Source organism: Falco rusticolus, chromosome 12 (genome assembly GCF_015220075.1).
Source record: "Falco rusticolus isolate bFalRus1 chromosome 12, bFalRus1.pri, whole genome shotgun sequence".
NCBI classification, from domain to species: domain Eukaryota; kingdom Metazoa; phylum Chordata; class Aves; order Falconiformes; family Falconidae; genus Falco; species Falco rusticolus.
The window spans coordinates 11,773,321-11,797,870 of NC_051198.1; the positions used below are offsets into that span (position 1 = coordinate 11,773,321).

Below are 24,550 nucleotides of genomic sequence, written 5' to 3' on the forward strand. Positions count from 1 at the left end.
TATGCACATGTTTATTGTGGTTTCCTCTCAATTTCGGGTCACTGAAGGATTAGTAAACTGTTGAGTATTGTGATAAGAATAAAACTACCAGAGGAATTTAAGGTCTGGGAAACCTCAACATTATGTGTTTGCTGGTTGTGATATATAATCAGATCTTCTTTTGATTCTTATTTATTTTTAAATCTTTGGGATGAGCATGTACAGCAGAATCGGTATGTATGCTGAATTTGAACAGAGAAGCTACTTGCTCTGTTTCAGCAAACAGGGAATTTTTACATGCTCATACACCAAGCAGAAAAGCAAAAAATAGTCATATTGACTGGCTTACTTTGTTGCCAAGTCATGGTTCTACTGCCTAATTGTAACTAGAAATCTATTATTTTCCTTATCCCCTTGTTATTTATGCTTTTCAGCACAACATTAAAAAATGCACTGGTATTGGAAACCACTTAGTCACAAATCTACTCTATTTTACCTTACAGAGTTCTAAGAATTACCATTTAAAGCTACAAAACTCATTTCAGCCAGAAGCTGCCAGTACTACTAGAAATCATCTGTGTTCAAGCTCAGTTAATAGAGGAGCTGATTTTCTAAGAACATTTTTCAAAACTTGTATTCTTTCTGCTTCTCTCTGGACCTTGGCTTGCCTTAATCTTTCTTAGGCAATTAGAAATAGTTTTTCATAGCTTATCTAACTACTTCCCAGGGCAGAGTTTCCTGTGCGTACTTTGTCAGAATTGCAAGGACCATCTTTTGTAAAACAATTCTGTTAAAAGTGTACATTAAATTTAAAGAAACTTTTCCACAATAACATGGCATCTTGTAGTTTTTTTCCGTAAGTCAAGTTATTTTTAATTCTGTTGCATTTTACCATTTTGTCACCAGTTCAGTGCTAAGAGAAAATAAAAAAAAAAATCAAATTAAACAGTGTCATTTGGACATGACTTTTTTAATAAAAACTTGTTTAGTTACACAGAAATTTAAGCATTAGTTTATTTGGGTGAGACTGTGGAAAACAAAATCAAATTCTCCCTAATCTCATACTAATTTTCTTCTCTCATTTCTTAGGATATAATTCCATAGAACTTTTTATGTCAAAGAATCCTATGCCTGTATGCTTAAAAATAAGTTAGGCACTTGTAAGGCAGCTTTCAGTTGAGAGTCCTTCACCAGAGATTAAGAGATACCTTTGCAAAGCAACTGCAGGCAGCAAGAATTTTGCCTGTTCATGCCTCAGTCATATGCCTCCAACCAGTTCATTTTTGATGTACTCACTCGACTACTGTGCACAATACAGGATGCTGAAAAGAAGCCACAGTATTTTCGCATCTTAGAGAAGTATAGAATGAGGTATAAGGTTGTCATTTTGCCTTTGGTTAAATGGAAGAAATAGGGCTTCAATGTTAATAATCTGAATGAATTCATCAAAGTCATCATATAATTATATACTTGGTTATATGAAGCAAGACTAATGATAAATGGACGTGAAATAATCCCCATAAGTAATTTTGGGAATCTTAATTACATGTGGCTTTTTGGAAAAGCAAACAACAGAGCTGCTGAAGTAGTAAACTGGAATTGGTAATTAAAAGAAACTGGAAAGGGATTTTTTTAATTTTTTTTTCTAAATCCCTCCCAGTATTTTCTGGTTTTTTGTTTGTGGCTTAAAATATGTTAGCAAATACCTGAGTGAATCTAAATTAAAGGCCGTTTCTTTGGAGGTGATGACAGAGGAACAGAGCAATCCTCAGGGTACCTCATGCCTGTGCCTTCAAGTAAGGCGTTTCACCACATCCTGTCAGTTCGGCCAATAAGCAGAATATTTTTTGTTCAACGATGGACTAATGTGCAAAAGTCTTGGGAATTCTGCAACTGGTTGCAATTAAAAGTGCTCAGGGTTTCAAAGTCCACTTTCAAATGATGGCTCCATCATAGCAATTGCAGAGTTTGCTAGGCTACTCATGTTTTACCAGTGAGCAAGGGACAAGAATAAAAGAACGGGCTTATGTAAAGCATAGATTTATAATAAGGAAAAATCAGAAGATATGAAATTTATTTAAAACTGCAGTTAACAAGGATCATCTTCACCTGTTCCAGCTTGTCTAGCACACCTAATAAGCCCATGTAAGCTCTTCCTGACTTTGATGTCAGAAAGAATTATTACAGGAACTCTTACTTTTTTAAATAGCGGATGGCGTAATACAGAAGAGTTGATCTGAACAACCTGTACCTTTTATAAGTCACGGCTGACTGATACAGTCTTATCCATGTGTCCTTCAGAAGAGGTTGGGTTGGGGGTTGGACATCTGATAGTATTGTGTAAAGCTCCTCTGTGTGTCCCAGCTTTCCCAGGGTTCTTTGGTTATCTTTTCTGTTTTATCTTGAATGTGTTATATTACTGATTTTTAAGCTGTAGGCTGCTTGCTCTGTGTGTAGTTTCCTTAAAACCAACCATTGTAACTTCATAAATAATACACTTTTGCATGTATGTGTATATATGAAGTACCAATGTGACAAGCATCCTTGAAGATTTTTGCCAGCTTGTTCTGAATTTTGTATAGACACTGCAAGCTGCGCAAGCATTTTTTTCTCTGGTTCTCTAACAGAAAGCTAGTAGAGTGCTCAAGGAGTGCATCACATGTCGGTTAAATTCTGAATAACGATGAGGCTGAATCATCCATTAACAGTGCCTGATAATCAGCCTGGTTTTGGCAGAACTCATGTGGCTGGGTTTGATCTGGGTGTCATCAGTAACGTGCACCTATCTCACCATTCAAATATGACTTGCCATTTTGTTCTTACATAGTAATGGGGGTGTCGTACAGTAGCGGACTACTTTGTTACTAAGATGTTGACGATCATGTTTCATTCCATTGTCATATAAGGGTGATGCATTGAATGAAATACTCTGTTTTGTGTAATATTTTAGTAATCTTTCTACACTTTGATATGATGGGAGAGGATGGTATAAAGGGTTCTTGTTTGTAGGAAAAAATGTGGGGAAGAATTGGAGAAATGAGTTTTCCCATGTGAAAACATTCCATTCAGTGCAGAAAATGTTGCATAACCTTGGGTTTTTTCCTTGCTTCTCACCCCACCTAATTTTCCTGCTTTTCTTTTACTTTATTTTATTGTTCTTTCCCTAAAGTAAGAACAAGGATGACTTGAGAAGATTCTCAGTAGTGGTTTTGTTTTAGAATTATTCTGTTAATTTTCTTAGCTGCCTTTGGTACAGTACAATAAACTTTCCCATATGTTGACTTAACTTGTATAATTTTGATTTAGTTTTTCTTTTTTCCAGATGTTTTATTTTAACTTATAGTCTCATCAGTAGAGTCCAGATTTATTTTCAGTTGAAAACATAGGGGGTTTTGTCCAGAATATGTGCAGATTAAGGCTTGCTTGATGGTTATAGATACATATTCTGAAATTATTTTTTACAGCCCTTGAGTATAAACATTTGTATCCTTTATACATGTATTATTTTGTATCTGTGGTGCTGTAAACATTACAGTTAGGCATTGAAAAGGTGAGCATTTGAGTTCTGATGCAGGACTGAGCTGAGTACAAGTATAAAATTACAAGAGTTTCTTAACTGAAAAATAGGCCTGGTTGTCATCATCCTATGCAATTGCAATGGTTTTTTGTATCAATAAAAAAAAAAGTATCAATAAAACTGGTAGAGAATTTAGCTTTTTCTTCTGTAATTGTACAGCAGGTATACCTTACATTTTGTTTTATAAATACCTTTTAAAAAGCAGGATTGTTATTTAAGATAAGACTGTCATTGCTTCTGCAGAGGAGTGAAACATAATTATCCCTGCCTCTCTCCCACCCTGTTTCTCTTCGCTTCTCTCCCCATATGACTTTATACACACTTTATACAGCATGATTGCTTAAATCAGTGCAATGGTGTGTGGGAGGTATGCATAGAGGCTGAAGAAAGGCTTTCCTGAGCTGCTGGTTCTCTTGCAGAGCTGTGTGGCGTGAACACAGAGGCTTTGTGCTATACTCTCCTTGTGCCAGTTGCTAAGGTGAGCCAGGGTAAGGGGACGAGTATTCTGCTGCTGGGCAAGGGCTGTAATTGGACCTGAAAATATCTTTAGGAGCACTATTAGTCAAGCCTTTTAGTTTCCATTATTCTTTTGAGAGATGTTGTGTTCATTTGAAAAATAAATACTAGTATCTACGACAATGTAGCAGAGAAAAAATTCCCTTTAAGTAAAAAATAAAATAATATGACAGAATACCAATAGTGGAGAAAATGGAGAAAAGGGTAACCTTTGTTATAAAAGAAGTTTTTAAGCTAAAGTAAACAACCTTCAAGTGTTTGCCCTAACAAACTCTTAAGGTGTATTTTTTTTAGTAGCCACCTGGATTGGCCACTGAAGAATAAATTCAGAAACCAGGGTCCTCTGTTAGGAATGCCTTGTACTTGTCCTGCCTGCAGTGCACGGGTTTGTCTTAAGACCAAACAAAAATAGGTAGGAGACTTAACTTCCCATGATGAGGCAGTAGAGAGATGAGCTTCCCACTAGGATTTGAACCAGTTAACAGATTTACTGATCATAATCAATTTGTAAAAAGGATACTTGAAAGTTTACAGAATATAAAAGATTGTAATTGTGTTCCTCTAATTACTTCCAGGTCCTCAGCACAGAGGACAGTATAGAAGCCTTGGGGTACTTCTTACTTGTAATACTGAGTGGAAGTTGTGGAAGTGCAGAGATCATTGGTCAGAAGAGGGAGGATCAGCTGATGTTGAAGTGTTTGGTGGCTGTACATGTGCTCATACTGCTTTCATTTATGCTTTCATTTGCTGTTGCCTCTGTTCCCATTGTAGTTTTGCTTGGAGATAATTTGTTTTAGCTTGTTTCTTTCTGCTTCCTTTCCTGTGAAAACACTAGGGAAAAGAAAAACAGATTACAATATGACAGAAATTTGTCAGGCGTTTCACACAAACCACCAGCAAAGTATACTTTTTAATGCTTTGGGAAATCTTTGAAAGGAAAGAATAAAGCCACTGGGGTTTTTTCTGCAGTCTACAAGTATCTATAGACAAATTTATTTTCTCAGAGAAGCTGGATTGTATTTGTAGTGTCAATGAAATTAGCAAGGATGTTTTCCTACTGTCTCCCGTTTCAAAGTGAGTAACAGAAAAATGATATGCTCTGTCTGAAACCATACTGGAAAGAATCCATGGTGGTCTGTACATTATTAAGGGATATCAAAGCTGTATTGGCTACGTATCTCCTATCGGGCTTTCCTAAAAATCAGTGATTGGAGACTGGCACCAAGTTCCTGGCATCAGGGCAGGGCATTCCAAGTGATAACTTACCATATCTTTAGGAAAGCTTTTTACCTAGAATATTCCATATTCCCCATACATCTACTACACATCAAAAATTCTTCCTGTTATTCTCTAGTCATGGCAAATTCTAAATTAATTAATATTCTTCAGATTCTTAGCAATTTCAGCCTGTTTAATGTGGAGGTGCTGTTAATGCAGGCATCAGAGCATCTCATACATTACGAGGGGGCAAAAGAGAGCTGGTTTTGTTCAGCCTTAAGAAGCAGGATCCCTGCTGCTGTCTACAGCTATCCAGTATGCAGGTGTGGGGAAGGCTGAGCCAGACTGCTTCAGTATCGGATTCTGTATTTTCCTTCCATTCTGAGTAGCTATTTTAATTTGTGCAGTTTGGTGTATACACCATATGGGTACGTGTACAGACTGTATGCAGTCTGAAGGAGAAAAAAAGGTTTTGATGCCTTTTATATTGAAAATAGATTAAGGTAATCTGTACAGCCTTCAATTCATCAAAGAGACTACAACCGTGTATTTGACTTTCAGACTAGGAAACAGCATTCATGCTCAAGAACACTGTTAAAAACTTTATTGTCTTCAGTGTCTTTTAAAATGAAATAATGAAAAAATGGTTTTTTTCCTCTGCAGTGCTTGCTCGCTCAGCCAAAGTTCTGGGCCATTCAGACATCAGCCTTACTCCTTCGGACCAAGCTTGAGAAAGGAAATACTCGCAGAATGGAACGGGCAATGAAGCAGACTCAGGTAAGACTTCCGAGCTGCCTTGTTTTAAGTAGAGGGTTTTTTATATGTCAAATAGAAACAGACAGGAGTTAGGAGCTTCTGCAGTTCCTTTCTGCGACCTGTACAGTGAGATATTTTCTAATTATGTCTCTAAATTAGATCCATAAACCACAAAACCTTATATGTCTCCTGGTCTTGAGATAGTCTTACATGTACAAGTAATAAATGGTCACTTTCATTCAAAAAAGTGACAAGTTTTCAAGATTGAAACTAAAATCTGTTTTCTTACCTCTAGTTTTAGACTTCTGATCTGAGGAGGTTTTTATGTAGAAGTTCATGAATGTAAAGCTGCTACTGCTATCATATTTTCAAAGTTTTCACTCAAGTAAATCATCTGTAGAAAGCACTTAAATTTGTAAATAGTCACTGGTATTGTGAGAACAAAGAAAACACATTTTTGAATAAAGCAGCGCTTTCAGTTTAGCATTTTTTTGTGATACTTAGTGATTAACATTTTTATTGCGAGTTTGAGGCAATGATTAGATAATCTAGCTCCAAACAAATAGATCAGTTTTCAAATACAAAAAAGAAATTTTAAAATTCTGAAGTGTCAGCTAGTAGGATTGTTTTACAAAATAGATTTTTCAAAGGAAAGGTCTGTAAGCTATAGAAATACTAATTTTTCCCTTCATATTACAGAGTTTTGTTAGCCATTTTTCATCTTTATGTTGTTAAGTCTTGTCACACATGAACAGCAGGCATTTCTATGTGTCCATTAGGCAGCAGTCCTGCTGACTAAAACAGTTGGGAATGTATAAAATTTAGGATTATGGTGCTGTGTAATTAAATCCTGAAAAGCTGATGTTTCATTTAAAATCATTATTGGTGCTTGGCTCTTTGAAGGAGTGCAGATTGGGTGTGCTGGTGCATTTTTCTTTTGCTGAAGAGGACACGCAGTTGCTCTAGTGGAATTTCCTGGGGTCATTAGAAGGGTGTCAATGAAGCCAGGATTCCAGTTCTAGGAGGTGTAGCATCTGATGGCAATTGGGAAGCAATCTCAGGATCCTTGATGCCCATAGCCATAAAACAGTTGCAGTGTCTCCAGCATTTTTGTCTACCTTGATTAAACCTGAGTACCAGAAATTGGTTACACTATACAGTTTGACAGTCTTATGATGGAAATCTTCACAAAGGCGTTACTGTTGCAAGTACATTTGTGTGACTTTGTATGCTGAAACTGTAGTAATGTGAGAGATTTGATTAGTATGTGCTGTGATATTTTGGGAGGTGATCTCAGAGGAGACACAAAATCTGTGGTTTTAAATACTGTCTTCTAGTGTGCTTCTGTTTTCTTTCTTTTAAGTTTTCTAGACCTTTGAATATAATGACATATTTGTGTTGATTTGATATGGTATCAAGCTCAGTTTCCAAAAATAGTTAACAGTTGTTTGAGGATTGATACGTGCTAAAATAATCAAATAACTTGAATAACTTTCCATTTAAGGTTTCCATTCCTGAGTTCCATCAGATCAGAATTTTTTTAATATTGTGGTTTCTAACAGTTGTAAGAAGGAATCAGAAAACATAGTGAATGATATTATTTTTATATGACACAAGTTTTTTTGATATATCATCTTCATGAAGATGCCAAAGAGCTAGTGAGTTCTGCAGCCATTTATTGGTAGAAAATGGATTTCAAAACCATAGAATTTTCATAGAAATTGTTTTGGTGGGGTTTGTTTGTTTGCTTTACAGTTTTATGTTTACTAGTTCAGATTGCTGTAGAAAGATTAGATATTGAAGATTAAGGAAGGAGGTGGGTGTAAATATGATTAGATTCCCCCTGTTTGCAATATCAATTTTTTTAAATAATTATAAAAATTCTTGTAAGGCAGCATGAATAAGAAGTGGTAAACTAAATCCTCTAAGTTAGTTACTTCAAGGGTGTCTGAGGGGTGCATGAGCAATTGATAGGCTCTGACGGTATTGATGCTGGGACTCTCCTCTTCTACTTTAACTCTCCTCCTTTTTCCCGTTTCCACCCTTACCTACTTCTATGCTGGGTCTGCAGCTGACAAGCATCTTTTTAGATTAATATCACTGGGCAGGTGTATGCTGCTTTTCAGCTCTAAAGCAAGCCAGGCTACATTGTTGGTTTGTCAAAGCAAGCAGGTTTTGGCTACATTTTTTTGTGGGCCTGGCTATGTATGTTTAACTTATTTTAATTATTTGAAAATAATTGCAGCTATTTTTGAAATGAGAGTATATTGGTTGAATTTATTTGCCGTGCTCCAAGTATTAAATATGTCCCTATCTTATGTTAAACAGTCCTTATTAAATGATTTTGTATTTTTTTCTAATTGAAAAGCTTCAAAAGGAATCGGAATGATAATTTTCAAAACCTTTCTCTGATTACTTTAAAAATCTGAACTACAGGTGATGTAGTCTTTGGAACAGATTTTAAAATGATCGTTCTGGGTGCTCTGGAACCTACTTCAACTAGTAGCTAACTGAAAATGAAGAAAAGAGATTTTTTTTTTTCTTGTTTTTTTCTGGATGCTGCTGGTTGTCTCTGTCCAGTTTTTGCCTAAGTGAGGTTTGGATCCACAAAAATAAGGTTAAAGATTTCTAAAGCCAGTACTTTTTTTTCAGCCATTTTTCTAAGAAAAGGAAACACTATTTGAGCGCTAAAACAGTTATTTTACATTCCACTAGAATACTTAATCATGACCAGTATAACATACATTGAAGTCTGGATCAAGCTACTGCCAACCAAAATGTGACTCTGGATAGGGTATAATTTTTTTAAGATTGGGTGTTTTGTTTTTTTCCGTGTGGGTGTAGGTGAAGGAGGGTGAGAAGTGCTAGGGTGGAAAGAAAGGAAAGAAAGGGAGGGAGAAAACAGGAAGAAAAGGGGATGTCTTTTGATAAATAGCTATCCACATAACCAGAAACTGGCCATTTCTACATCAATTTTGGGATCTTCACCTACCTTCTATTGTAAGAGAGTAGTTCAGAAACTATTAATAGTGGAAAATGGGCTGGAATAAGCTGTTAAACCACAAATTACTGTGCACAGCGCAGCCAGAGCTCAAGTAATAGGATGGGGGAGAAAAAAGGAATTTTGAGTGGTCAAAGAGCTATGAAAAAAGAGAAAAGGAAGGGGTGATTTAAAAAACAAAACAAAACAACCAGTTTAAAGCACATAACAAATAGCATCCCACTGTAGTTTCTTGATCTATGAAGCAAGTGTACTCTTCCATTTCAGTGGATCTTTAAATATTTCTAAGAACGCAGCAAAATGAATTAACATGCTGTGCTTTGTATAAAGAATGGTTGGGTAGAAGTGAGAGCATCGTTACTGCTGGATTACACTGGCAGTGGAAGAGGTGAAGCTGCCATGTGCCTGGTAGACCAGTAGCCTGCTCAGGCTTGTCCTGCAGTGACTTGTTACAGCTACTGCCTGCAGCTTGATCTGGGTGGTTACACTGGCTACCTCAATGCTTGCAGCTTTCCTCAGCTTGTTATGTGCCCCTTTTTTGATTGTATTTTCTGCTGCTCGTGGCACCTGGTGATAGCATGCCTGTAAGCTAATCACTTGGTTTTCCTAACACGCAGTAGAACATATGTGGTATTTCATATGCTTCACTCTTGCTTGCTTTTCTTGGCAGCAAAGGAATTTGCCTGTTAGGGGGAGAGAAATGTGTCTTGAAAAGGGTGTTTTTAATAAGACTTCAGGAGACCTGGGAGCAGACTGGCAATATTACGGGCTAATCATTATGTCTAAGATCGAAATGTCACATGAGATCTTGTTTTATATCCTTAGTCATACACAGATGTATGGGGTTGGGAATTCTGTGTCAACTGCCCTGTAATTTTCACTTAAATAATACTTCAGAGTGTCGTTTTCTCCAGCAACTAATGTTTTTCTGTGTGTACAAGAAAGGGAAATAATGATTATTTGTGTGTGTGTGTGTGTGTGTGTGTGTAAATTGTTCTTACTATAGAAACATGCTGGTTGGTGTTCAGTTCTTTCAAATCTGAAAAGGATTTATGTACATCTATAGAAAGAGAAGGCTGGTATCGATCTAACAGAACTGGCACCTTGAGCTCAATGAGCCTGAATGCAACTTTGCTGTTCTGTTATTTTCACATTGATGGTCTTTAAATGGTTATACAAGGAGCTTATGTCATTTATCATAGAAATATATCCCTTTTATTTTCAAAATTAAACTGTCACCTCCTTGCCAACTTGCTCCCTCTGCTTTGCTTTACTTGGCTGTTGTTCTAAATTGGACAAGTTCAGCAGTTAAGAGGAGAGTTCAAAAAGGAGAGGGGAGCAGTATTCCTCCCACTAGGCTGATCTAAAGAAGTTTGAGGCTAACTTCTTTTGCTTCTCAAGTCATGTATCTTTCTGATCAGCCCTCTCAAGACCATGGTTGGAGCAATAGAAAGAGACTTTTAGTATGGCCAAGGGATTGACAGCTCTTGTCTGTTCAGCTAAATTATTGGATCACCTACTAGGAGTTCCTATTCCTATTCTTTAACCCCCTCTTGTACTCTAAGAGTATGTTAAATAAGATTTTAATTGTTGCTTTTAGTTGTGCATGGGATGGGAGAGGAGAAGGAGGAGAAAAATTTATCGCTAATAAATTTGTTTCACATGAAGTTGGAAGTTTTAACAGAAAGTTATTGGGATCTGTGAGATGCGCTGATGAACTGAAAGAGATTTGTCTCACTTCCTTCAGGAGTGTAGTAAGTGGAAGACAGACTTCTATCCTGTAGAGATCCTCCATTGATACCCCTATAGTTTTCAACTATTAGTTTGTATTTATTATTAGAACACATGTTCCAAATAGTGCTTGCAAAGATGAGAAAAGCCAGGTGTCTTATAAAACCTTTCCTTGATGAATTCTACACAAGATCACAAGGTCTCCAGAACCCTAGAAATGAATGTTACTGCTTCAGAAAGCAATCGCAGGAGAGAGTGACCTCTTGGTGATAGTTATGATTTCAGTCTCAAGACACACATCTCCAGAATGTATTTTATTTTGTTTAAGCAGATGACAGATTTGACAGACAATGCTACATTACACAAGTGATTCAGGGGATCCACTGAACTCATTAGCACATTTAAAATAATTAAAGTGGTGGTGCTTGGCTCCCTCTGGTTTTCTTCCACTATGCAATTATGGGTTTTGTTGGAGGGAAAAAAAAACAAAACCAGGGATCCAGCCTGCCAAGAGTTATTCAAGTGCTTTTGTACTACTGGCAAAAAAAAGAGAATATTGAATAGTATAATTTTCCAGGTAATTATTTCTGCCTAGAAGTTTTCTTCTGCAGTGTTGTATTTGCCAGTTTGGATCAGCGCTATTGGTGTGGGGAAAAGAATGAAACCATTCTTTCTGTGCTAAAGTTTCTTCATATTTTCTCAGCTAGTACTTTTAAAGTACAAACCTTTTTGCTTATATGAGAACTATGTTCAGTGCCTGAGCTGTTCCACTTCCAGTGTCAATGCACTTTCTAAAAGGAGCCAAAAATACTAAGTTCCCGTTTTTTTCCAAATGTTTCCCATTGAATATTAGCTTTGAAGGCATTTACCTTTCTCCCTTTACAGTTTCTTTGCTCAGTGTCCTGACAATTTGAATGATGGTGTTAGGCATCATAATATTGTCAGATAGGAGAATCCTTAAGCCGTATTGAATAGTAATATTACACTTTTTTTTAATAGACAAAGTGATGACAGAGAGTTGCAAAGAAAAATATGAGTGTCGACAGATTCCAGGAGTCAACATTCACATCTTCTGCCTAAGCTTTGCCCTGGAACGCATGAGCATTATAAGCTCAACTTCAAGGAACTAAACAATTCAAATAATTAAGTTCCACATGTAATCAGACCACATACAAGGTGTGGAGGACACATTATTCCCACCTATTGCTAAATTGCATAGATGAGGCTTTACAGCTGTTGCTGCATTTGAATAGATTAATCTCTGCTGCTGTATGTCATAAATATCATTGCAGATCTGAAGATAAGTGTCCTGAGGTGAGTTAACAAACCATGTTAGCTATGCAGTACTGGTGGACAGGTTTTCTTGAGTCACAATATCCAGTGCATATGCCACGTATTACAAACCAGACTGTCTCTTATCTGTTAAGGCAGTTGTCTGTTCCTCCTATATTGTAATTAAACTCTGACTTAACAATGATAGCTTTTCTTCTTTTTATTTCTTCTCTGTCCTTGTCCTCACTTCCCCCTTTAGTGAAAACCAGAAACCAAAGCTGACGGAAAAAGACTTTGGATCTATTTTTCAGCATTGACTGCAGTTGTGCCTTCCCCCAGAGCAAGCTGATTTGGGAACTATAAGAGCAGTGTAACCACAACAGCTTGAAACTTAATGCAGGCTTACTATTTTGAAGTGTATCCAGTTCCTCTGCAGGTCGTGCACCCTGTGCAAAGTGTTATACAACTGCTGTTCACCAATAGCAGTATCAAAGCTAGCTAACTAGCTACAAACGGGGGACTTATCTATACAAGAAACAGTTGTCCTCTGTGGGTGAGTCTCCACATGTGTGATTGCATGAGGCATATGGCTACTGGTCTAGGGCAGATATATGCAGCTATATCGAGCTGTGACAAAAATGCCAAATCATCTGATAGGAAAGGGGGAACCTTCAATGCAGATCTCTTTGAGAGGATGGACTACTGGACTACAACTACCTCTCCTGTTCCTGATTTATACAAAAACTCAGGTTAAACCTAAGGCCAGCCAGATGTATTTGGCTTTTGAGACTGCGGAGTAAGGTTACAATGCTGCACTGCAAACAAATAAGCTGCAAGCATACCAAAAAGGGGGCAAGATGCATATATGGAAATGGGGAATGGGGATGTTCTTTCCCCAAATGCCAAATGATCTACCGTATATTTGGACTAACTTAAAATGTACCCCTGTCATGGTGAATTGATGGATGATATCAGTATTCTTGCTTTTTCAACAGAAAATGCCACTCATTTTCTGGTTTTAAATCCATCCTTCACAAGCGAGCTGATAAATATAGCCTCTACAGGCTTTAGGAGAAGTTCTGCTTATACCTTTTGATACATCATAAAAATGAATAACATAATTGACAGGTAAAACAGCTTTTTCTTTGAAAGCAAAAACATTCAAGAAGGTACACTTGATTGGTAAGGATAATGCAATAACTATAAAATTATGTTTCATATAAGTAACATTAAAATAAGTAAAAAATAAATGTAAATGGCATAAAGAAAAAAATCTATATTGTAGTTTTCTGAAGATTTTGTGTCCTCTTTAAGTGGATTTGTCCTGATACTTAAGTCATTAACAGGCTTCAACATTGAAACCCATATCCTAAGCACTGGAGCTCAGTAACTTTGGGCTCAATATTTGTCCAGAACAGTAAGCTCATAATTTTCAAAGTCACTAATGCTACTGTGCTGTTACAGACCTCATTTGTTTCACCATGCTTCTTTAGGTGGTAGTGTTTGACTACAACAAAACATTCCAAATGGCAATTGCATAGGACATGCTCTATATTGCCTGGTATACTGCTTGGCTCTCAGTTTCAAAAGAAAAGGAAATACTAAGTCAGACATTCATGAATCCAAGTTACCTTCTGCTCGTGACCTTGACCTCTTTTGTGCTAATTTTGATATCAAAATGCTTTATATTTCATTTGGGATTGTTGGACTCATTTCCTCTTGTGTGCTTTCCTTCCCCACCCAGCTGCAAAAGCCCTATTATAAAGAAATCGATGCTTTTTTTGGTAACATGACACTGACAACCTAAGTGAACATTTGTTTCCTAGTTGGCTGGCATTGGTTTCAAAGAGAAATACACATTTGCAAGGCCTGGTATAGCAAACAAAAACATTCACCTTAAGAATCTACTACATGACTAATTTTAGAAAAAATACAGACACACACAGTTCCAGCACCCTAATCAATAACTTCTGCTCCAGCATACTTTACCTTATAACTCATAACATCTTCTTGCATCTTAAAAGTTCACCTGGAGTTATGCAAAAACTCTTTTTGGTAGTCCAGTACTTCAAGTTCTTTTGCATAAATGTCTTACAAGTTTTTGGCCTCCTCGCCTTCCTGCCATCAAAATGATAGTATAGGTAAAACCAGTACCTTAAACTCAAGACGTAGTCTACTCCTGAGTAATTTTGGAATTTGAACTCATTACATTTGGATAACTTCAGATGATGATCTTGCTTTAAACATGTAGAGTATACTTAGGAAGTAAGTTTAAAGTGAAGAATTAATTTCTTTGCCCGAGGACAAAGTAGGAATGGAGTAGGGAAGAATGAACTACCAGAATATCACAAAGAAGTTCTGGGAAATGTTGTATAAACTGTAACTTTCCAGTTTTCCACTGTTGAAAGTAGAAAAAAGATACAGCTTTAACTGGTACACCAGAGAATTAGACTGAAAAACCTCACAGATAAAATGCCTACTAAAGGTAGGCAGTAAAACAAGTGTAATTTTTCTAAATGCTTGCTTTCTGAAGTGAGGTCAACAAGAAGTGGTAAATCAATGTTTTTATACAGTAGGAAGTGTAGGAGAGTTGTTTAAAATTGGTAATTTAGCTGAATCACTTCATGCTGAATACTTGAAAATGTTAATATCTTTCTGCCTTCAATATCTCTATTATGATGCAGTCACTACCTGTAGAACAACAAAGTTTAAAAGTCCAAGTGATAGCACAGTTATGACATAAGCTGGGGTAGAGAAAAACTGGTACATCCAATTAATGTTTAGATATTCTACTACAATATCTATTAAAACTACACTTATAATCAGTAATCTAAATTAACTTACACTTATAATCAGTAATCTATATTAATATACCAGCAGGACATGTTTTGCTCCTGAGGTTTAAAGGCAATTGGATGCATGACCTGGTGAAAATCTGGTGAAAATCATATTACCTGGGATGGGAGTATGCTGAAGTGGTAAACCAGTCTTCAGCAGCTGCCACACAGGTGCAAAGGCATGCTTTCTTTCATAGCTCAACACGTGGTTTATTCAGAGTTGAGAAACTCCTTGGGAGCTGCTAAGACAAGACAGCATGTTTTTCTTGTTTGCTGTATGAAATCAGGCCTGAAACTGAGATCTACTAATTTTAATGTCTTGTAAAAACAGTGTAATCAGAACCTATTTGTTTCTAAGATACATGTAAGAAAGGAGCAACTTGTAAATGCAAAACACAGTTGGATAGTTGTCTTTCTGGTTACAAGGCCTATAATTCTATTTAACTGGTATAGTAATGTACATTTGCTTTATTTGCTAATCACACTTCCATTTCCATCTAGAAAACTCTTAAGACAATGGCAGGTTAGTTTCTTTAGGATGTGAGAAATGCCATTCATCATTCTCTAACATTTGAATTTTAAAAAACCCAGGAATTTTCCACTAAAGATATAATTGTCTTAAACATGTTTACATGGGATCCTCCTGGTTTAAAAAAAAAAAAAAGAAAAAAAGAAAAAAGAAGGCTATTTATAATTGAAAGACATTCTGATTCTCATTGCTGATGAAAATTAGTCTTTTAAAGGAACAGAAGTCACTAATGCAAAAAAAACAAAACAAAACAAAAACCAACAGCAAACCAAACAAATAAAAAAAAACCCCAAAATTATTTGTTGGCTGAAATAATATTGATGTTTATTAATTCAAATTACATAAACATATCAGTTCTTTCTGACTCAGGTATACTTTATCTTCAAAAACACAAGCCTGTATGCAGATTTCACTTGATTAGGACTGTAGTCTATTAAAAATATGGAAACTATTTACTCCATAAAATGTTTTGTAAGAGCCAAATAAAGACAAACAGATTAAATTTTGCATTCCTTTGAGATTTTAATAGTTTTCAAGAACAATAAAATCATATGCAGAGCAAGTGTAAAATGCCCTGATGATGATAATTTTGCAGTTATAGTTCAGTAGGGGTGATCAGTTTATTATAGGTAAGAAATTACGTCAGTTAAATAAAACAAAGCAGTTGTCTTTGTCCTCCCACAGTTTTCTCCAAGGAATATATTCTTAGTCTTCCCCTGCAAAGCCTACTAAATGAATGAGTTTTTCAGCACGACAAGAAGGCACTAACCATGTAGGATACTGTAGTTCAAGGAGTTCCAAGGCCCTGGGTGACCTGTTCCTCAAAATGTGGAGGATTAATTCAGTCTTGAAAGACTAATTTATAGTCGTGCATGTAGTAGATAGGGCCTTCTTATTTACTGAAATGAAGCTAAGACATACAAAAACAATTCCTGGGAAACAGAGCAATAACAATGAGACAAATGTTATTGATAGAAGTGTTTGTGTCTGTGTGTTTTTTAATATTTTGAAAGGGATCCAGCATTGTTCTGAAAAATTCTTCCATTAGAAGGTATTTTAGTGCTACTTTAACCATTGCAGGAAATGAGAGACTAGAGAATGTTTTTGGTTTTAAAAGTACTCAAAGTGAAAGAATATGGAAATAGTAGTACTCCAATACTTCCAGAAGTTGGAATACTAATAAGTCAAAGCCAATTTAGTAAATCCCAGAATTAGGGGTCCTTGCTTTTGTCCTTGTATATACTCACCCAATAAAAAAGAAACAGTCTGTCAGTAAGGCTTTCCTTTTCTTCTGATAGTAAAAAAACCACACTTCCTCAGGTCAGCATACAACTGTGATTTTAAGAGAAGCCAATGTATTTGTTGTCAAAGGAGATTTTCAGAAGGAAATCTGATAAAAGCTGAAAAGAATTACTCTCAAATTTTAAAGTAGGGGCAAAAAAGTGGTTATATAGCCAAATCATGGTAGAGTCTGAGAACATATTACACTGGAAGCATTTTATTTTTATCATGTAGAACAACACCAGAGATAATCAAGGAGAATACTTCAGGCAGTTTCTTGAACAACAGTTAAGAGTAAGATTTCAGCAGATCAGTTTCTGTGACAAAACTGATGAGGTATAAGCTGCGGAGATTCATAATCATTGACCTAGGATTCACAGACAGTGGGGTGAAGGGATTTGTAAAAAAGATCCTTAAACTGGTTACAAATCTTTGTGAGATAAATTTAAAAATAGTAAAGAAAAATAATGTTTGAAGAAAGGATAAAATAGAAGAGAATGGACTATTGTGTCATTAATGAGGGGAAAATGTTACTTCTCTTTTTTTAGATTAAATGGTTGTATTATTTACAAAACCAAGAACTAATTCCAAGAATGAAAATGTTCATGCTTTGAAATAAGTTGGTAACTGTCATGCTATAGTAGGGAGTGACAACTGCTTTTTCTGTGTTTCTACCGAAAGGATTTCCATCCTGCCAAGGGCCTAGCTCTTCAGTAAGTTACAGCGAGGGGAGGGTTATTAAAAAAATTATTTAAAACAGTAATTGTATGTGGCTTCTAAATGTTCAGAGGTAGGAAATTTTGGGAATCTAGTATGTAAAGAATCAGTTGATTGGAAACTGTTATACTGGGGACAAACTGCAATAGTGTGGGCTGAATGTAGCTTCTAACTAGAGAACTGCTGGCCTAACTGATTTAGTTCCTGTTCCATTTATCATTATGAATTAAGGAATATATTTGGCTTCTGAACTTTCCAAACTGATTTAAAGACCATTGAATCAAATAATCATTTGGATCAGTGTATGGAGAGTTCTGTGATATATTGACTCTTCAATATTTCCATTTGCTTTTGCAGTTACCCAGTTTCTTCACAGTATTGCTGTCTATCTGGATGTGGTAAATTATAGCACTGCAGTTTTGTGATAAGACTTGGGCAAACAATACGACCTACCATGCCTGAAACTAGATTTTAAATGGCATAAATATTGTTGTTTGTAGCTATTATGCACATTGCTGTGCTACACCCACCCATTTTTCCAGATGCAGATCTGCGCAAACATTGAAGTTGCCTAGAAATAGAAACATGCAGTAAATGATTCTACCAAAGAACACTTCATCTCTCGTTTTATCTGTTTTCCCCATGTAAAATGCGTGCAAACATAATCATTATTAATGTTGCAAGTTCAGACACTTAAAAGTTACAGAATGCCAATCACAATGCAATCTTCAACTCCTTCAGGAGTGCTTAAGCACTGCACCTTGCCAGGACAATTCCTCTGGTCTGAAATCTGCTTTCTTCCCTCTGGTTCTCCATTAAAGGTGCAGACTGAGGACTGGATGAATGGTCAGAGGCCCAGCAGACTCATGGGCTCAGGTTCTTCTCTTCCCCTGGAAAAAACTGGTAGCAGGAAGCAGGCAGTGGCAGCTGCTGGTGGAGGAGTCAGTTTGTCCTTTAGACCTCTCCCTCTGGCCAAGGTTGGGGTATCTCAAGTAAAAAGAGGCAGCTGAAAGCAAAATGCATCTGTTCCTTTGTCAGCACTGTGCTACCTCCTCCTACAGACCTACAAGAAAATCGCCTCCAGTGCAAGGCTGGTGCCATTCAAACTTGCAGCTGAGTGCCCTAGGTTAAGTAATTGAAGACTGTTAAAGGATTGATGGGTGTACATGTTACACCAGTTGATATTTTGTTTCCACAGCCCATGGGTTTGTTGGGCAAGGTTTTTAGTATCCTGAGTCCCTGTTAAATTGTAGTTGCTCTTCAGTGAAGTAGCAGAAGACCTGTAGTCCAGTCTCTGACCCTCAACCTGTTTGGTGCAAGTGACTGGCAGGACCGTAAAACGCCTTCCAGCTGAGTGAAAATTTTGTTTTGGTTTGGTTTCTGTATTAGTTGTGTACCAGACAGGCTGTGCCAAATATTGCTATATGATTGTGGAAAGAATTGTGGTTTTGTGAATTCCTCCTGTTTTGATAAAGAACAACTGAGTCTTCAGGGGAGATTGATGTGCTTCTATTTGAGTATGTCATACAATCAGGCATGGACTTTAATACATTTAGAGTGTTTTCATTTTTACTGGAAATTGAACTGATTTCAAGCCAGTTGTTGCTGAAGATGCTTATTTTCCTCTTTGGTGAGTAGATAAATCATTAACAGAGAACGATAGGTTTGTTTGGTTTTCCCTGATGTATAGAGAGCTTTCCAGGAACATGTGAAGCTCGATTGGATGTCTTTCAAGAAAATACATATATTGAAAACAGACTTCTTTACATGTGATTGCCTTTCATTGGGATAGCTGAAGTATAAACACTTTGCCTGTGTGTCATATTTCTGATGTACTTACCATTATATACTGTATGGTTGCTGGGTCAGGCTTAGCTACTGGAAGAATGTGTATTTCCTGCCAAGTAATTTTTCAACTGAATCTACTGGGTATCAGTCAAGATTTCACGGTATAGGGAAGCTATTCTTAGGGAAAAGATTTTTATTTCTTTTTTTAAGAAGGGAAAACAATGTGTGTCCCAAGATGTTACCTAAGACATTCTGCTAGAATTCAAGACAAAATAGACTGAAGTTGTCAATCTACTCTCTTCATCTTCCTGTGCCCTTCACCAAATAACTAAAGATGATCTTGAGATTTGCAACTTGGTAAGAATAGTTGAAAAACAGATTTCAGCCAAAGAGCACTTTGCTGGTGTAACAAAAACAAACAAAAAAACAAAACAAAAAAAAAAAGGTTGGCTATTTCTAATAGTGCAGAAAGAGCTGTGAGCAATTAGAGGAGCTGAGTATCTAGACAGTATTTTTTTTTCTCCTTACAGGCATCTAAGGACACCTAAGTAACATGAAAGAATTATGCTTGGTATGATTGCCAGTAAAAAACTGCACTGAGTTACCTGAATGCATCACATTTTGTTTTGTGTTGTGTTTTTTCCTTGAGATTTCTATCTGTGTAACAGAATGACATCCAGTCTCTACCTTAGGCAGGAGGAAGCTGAAAATATTTACATGCTTGCAATTAATAACATGGGCTTAAGAACTTCTCTGAAATTCTTTGTTTTAAGTATTTCGTGTTTACATTATTCAGAAATGTGAAATTCAAAAATTAATCTAACTCCTAAGTTCTAATTATTTTTTTGGCCATATATAAATTTTTTGTTTGAATATTTATTTATAGTCTGTTTATTTACAATATGTTTTGTGCTAAAGCTTGAATGAGGCTTTTTGTGCTACTTACAAGCAACTTGTGGGGGTTTTTATTGCCTGTAGATATATATACTATTGTGCAATTTGCCATAAGCAAAATGCAAATATGTGGTATATGGTAGGTATACTAAAGTCTGCCAGCAACAGAAAAAGTACAGGATGTTTCCAATAGATTAATCTTTTTAAGCAGGGTGTTCCAGTTGTAATACAGAATAGATTAAATGGGTCATAGAGAGGCACGTATGTTTATGAGTATCATATCTAAACTAACAATGAAATACTGCATATAAAAGTTATTAAACTAAAGGGTTCAGCGTGACTATCCCCTTCTGTTTGTGGCTTTTCTGAGGGAAGAACTACATCTGTCAAAGAACATATATACCTTTTATATATTACAAAACACAAATATTTGGCATAACTTGTTCTATGTAATGCTTTATTGTAATGCCTCATGGGGGCAGGCAGGAAAGATCACAGTACACCAGAAGAGATGGTTTCTGGCACGAGATCAGTCAGATCTTTATTAAAGGTTACAAGCAAGTTCCACCTTTTGCTGAAAAATGGACACAACCTTTGTTTTAAAAAACACTTTATTTGCTCATGCTTTTAAAGGGAATAACAGCCTTAAATGCATCAAACTTGAAACGTTTTAGAAAATTTTCTACGCATAATCTGTCTTGGAGCAAGTACTGCATTATTCTCAGGTTGATGTCTGGTGCTAATAATGAAATTAAACCTGTGTGCAAATGCTACAGAGATGGCTGTCCTGAAAAAGCCTCTACTGGCATTCTTCTCAGCCCAGAAACTTTAAACTTTTAAGTATTTGCTGAGGGACAGCTGCTGCTGAGTTTCTGTAGCTGTTTAGGGGGAGAAGAAAATAGAAGATAGCGGAGGACAAGCCACAAAACAAACATTGCATACTCAATCTATGAGTACTTATGCTCTTGAGGGGTGGAGCATCTTAGCTGAAGAATCCATCAAAATAAGCTACTAGGAAAATACTATGGGGTGGACAGTGCTGAATCCAGTGCAAGAAGGCCTCTTGTCTTGAACAGATCAAGGAGACTTCTGTGCCCAATCTAGGGTGGGAGGAAAAAACCCCGAAATAGTACTTGGGGAATTACACTGCTGTTTAAAAAGGGATTATGCTATTTTGAAAGAATACACATAGAAAATTCTTGTTTTCACTACTGTTAAAGGCAATCAGCCTTTTTCCTTCCATGTGTAAAGCTGCTAGAAAGTGGGGCCTTTTTTGTGACTTTTTAAAAATACATATTTAGGATTTTCTGGCTCTGCTCAGGCTTAGAGCAATTATTATTATTTTTAAATTTTCCAACTGTATTTACTACTGTGTCTGGTCTTGTAAAATGATTACCCAAGGAATTGGACAATTTTTCAGTTTAATTTTTTTTTGCAACAGAATATAGAAAAATGTGCTTTTGCATAGCATTAGAACATTGCAGCAGAACTGGAACTGTGAAATATGATTTGTTATATAGTTTGTAGTGAAGTAAACTGTGTAATTAAATAATATTACTTTAAAGGTTTTATTTTAATCTGACTCCTTTTGGATTGCTTGCAACTGTGTAAAGGAATGTGATTTTACTAATCTGCCCATTTCCTTACTACAAATACACCTCAGCCATTTTCTTGGGGTAGGTTTCTGAATAATCTCTAGGATCAGGTCTCTGGAGATAATTTTATGAGAGAAAATTTCAATAAGATTGAATGTTTTAAATACTAATATTAAATTAGTATTTAAATTTGGGAGGTTAAGCATGGATTTAAAGCCTAGATTATTGCTGCATGTGGTGATTTTTTTCTTACTAAAAGAATGAAGACACCTAATAAATCCCATTAATATTAATAGCACTTACAAGATGTTTAGCAGTTTAAATCACGTCACTGATTACTGTAACTTTACACAACTAATATTTGCATTATTGATATAGGTTAGGTAGCCAACAGTTGGATTTAGAAAGAGAAGGAAGTCATCCTATCCAATTTTTCCTTTTGTTTGGGAATCTGTGCATTCATTTTCCATGCTGAGAAGATTCTGAGAACCTGTTTAGCACCTTCTATAAATCTCTGACTGAGTTATATGCGATACTTGGATAGATGAATCATGGGAAGGCAAGCAATTTAATATTCCCTTATTTATACCTCTGGCCTTGAATTTGCTAGTTTAGTGACAACTGGCATTTGAAGAGTTTTTCTCCCTTATCTTAAAATTTCTGACCAACTTTCCAGCTATAGGTACCTTTAATAGTTTATTTTTCTTGGTATTGATTTTTTATTGAAATAACTTCATAGTGGATTTTCAGAGAAAAAAATGGTACTGAAGGTGCTGCACATTTACTATGCAAAAGTTACCATTCTCTTTCAAAGGATTTAAGAAGAAAACATTGCAACAATCAAAAGCTCCACCAGAAGAGAAAAAAAAAAAAAAGCCTGAAATCAATTGTACTCCAAGTCACAATAATTTATTCTGCATTAGAACTGTGTTTCCAAAAGCATGGTCTGCTATAATATAATATGTTTGTCTTTCTCTCTCTTTTTAATAAGAAAGTCCATGCCTGAAGCATGTCAATACTGTCTTAGGAAAAAACTAGCTAAAGGATTGAAATCCATTAGGCAAGGTCACTTCAATATTTGATACAGTTTTACTCTGCAAGCGTTTGTTTGGGATTGTAAATTTGATTCTTATTCCTGTTACAATCACTTTGAAATTCGAATCTCTTCAAAGCTTTTCTTTATTTATTATTAGCTGTAATAAAGAGGTTCTACATAAATTTTTATTACATTTTCTTACATGGGATAATAAAAAGACTTGTAGCATATTATGGTGTAAGCTTACTGGAATTTATCTTTAATATAATTTCTCCATTATGTCAAGAATGCCTAAAATCCTGAATGCTTTGAATTTTATAATTTTTTTTAGGTTGTTTAAATCTATGTAAATACTAAATCAGAATATACTTTGCATTTACAGGCACTTGCAGACCAGTTTGAAGATGCAAATACGTCTGTGTCTGAACGCATGAAGATTTTCTATTGTTGTCAGGTGCCTCCACATTGGGCCATACAGGTGTGAAGCAATCCCATTTCAAGCTTTACTTAACTCTGTGGTTCTTACTATTTTTTGATACTGTATGACTCCAGAGTCAAGAGAGTGCGATATGGTCTTGAGTTGAAACACTGTTGAAATATAGACGTAACCTGACAACGCACCAGGTTTTTCTGGAAAGAAATCAAGTTCTACAGTGTTTTGCTTTCAGATGTCTTGTTCTGTCATTCACAGAAGCAATTGTTTGTCGTGCGATACTTCTTTGCTTTTCTTTTTCCTCTAATAAAAAATGGACTAAAACTTACAAGCTCCCACATATCTCCTGTAAAAATAATCTTGCTACTGTCTTACTGTTTATTACTGGTTTACTTATGCTACTAGCATCTTTCTCATCTTTTAATCATCACTCACTCTGGGCTGTTTTCAGGAAGTGGATCATGGTCAAAGTCGTCAAATTAGGAGTTAAAAGTACACTGAAGAGCTCCTTGAGCTGAGAAAGCTTTTGGTTTTGAGACATGCCCTTTTTCACTAGCGTTGACAGGATTTTTTTTTTCCCAAAACTACATTGTTTATCTTGACAATAAATTTTCTAGAACAGAAATCTACACATTAGAGCTTTATCTGACGATGTTATAGTTAACAAACTTAAGAAAACTCTTTGCATTGCATACCTCCAAAGGTGTTAACATTGTTTACTTTGAATGGTGTTTTACTCTTTTTTTGGATTTCTAACCTCAGTGCATGTTGCTTTAACCAATCACATCTTCTCCTAGGATTCTCAAATTATTCCACACAACCTTTCAACAGGCACTTGCAATAAAAGTAGCAAATGTGTTTTCATTTCCAGTTGTCAGAGTGGCACTTTTCAGTTCAAGCCAATTTTCCAAGCCAAAGATAGAAATACTAAAACAGGGATTTATAATGGAAGATGGCTGCAGTCTTCTAGTCATACTAATGAAGGGGTATTGCCTATATAAATTTTACCAAATTTGACTGAGTAAATTTAGTAAAACATAGATGAGATTTAGGTCCAGACACTGGCAAATACAGGTTTTTCCTAAAGCTATTCATATCAGGCTAACAAATAATTACTTTGTTACAGATTTTCAGAGTTTGTTACATATTTATGCCAAATAAGGGTAGCCAGTCCTTAATTCTTTGACTATCAGTACATTCCCTTAGGGTAACTCCTTGGGTTTGTAGCAGATACTGAACCAAACCTATAAAGAGAGTTTCGTGACACCTGTGGAGAACTTCAGGGAATCCAGGATCACCAGAAACACTGCAGAGTTTTGCTGTATGGGGATCTCATAGCATGATTAGTTATCCTTATACAGAATGCTCCCATTTGTTTTTGCAAACCAAA

At 36.0% G+C, this 24,550-nt stretch overlaps 1 protein-coding gene across 1 annotated transcript in view; it reads left to right on the forward strand.

Moving 5' to 3' along the window:
* Window positions 1-24,550, forward strand: part of TTC27 (tetratricopeptide repeat domain 27) — a 126,605-nt gene that overhangs the window by 66,851 nt on the left and 35,204 nt on the right. The window contains exons 10-11 of the mRNA XM_037405672.1: window positions 5,954-6,067; window positions 23,110-23,205. Of these exons, the coding sequence (XP_037261569.1) occupies window positions 5,954-6,067; window positions 23,110-23,205 (210 nt within the window). The remainder of the gene's footprint in view (window positions 1-5,953; window positions 6,068-23,109; window positions 23,206-24,550) is intronic.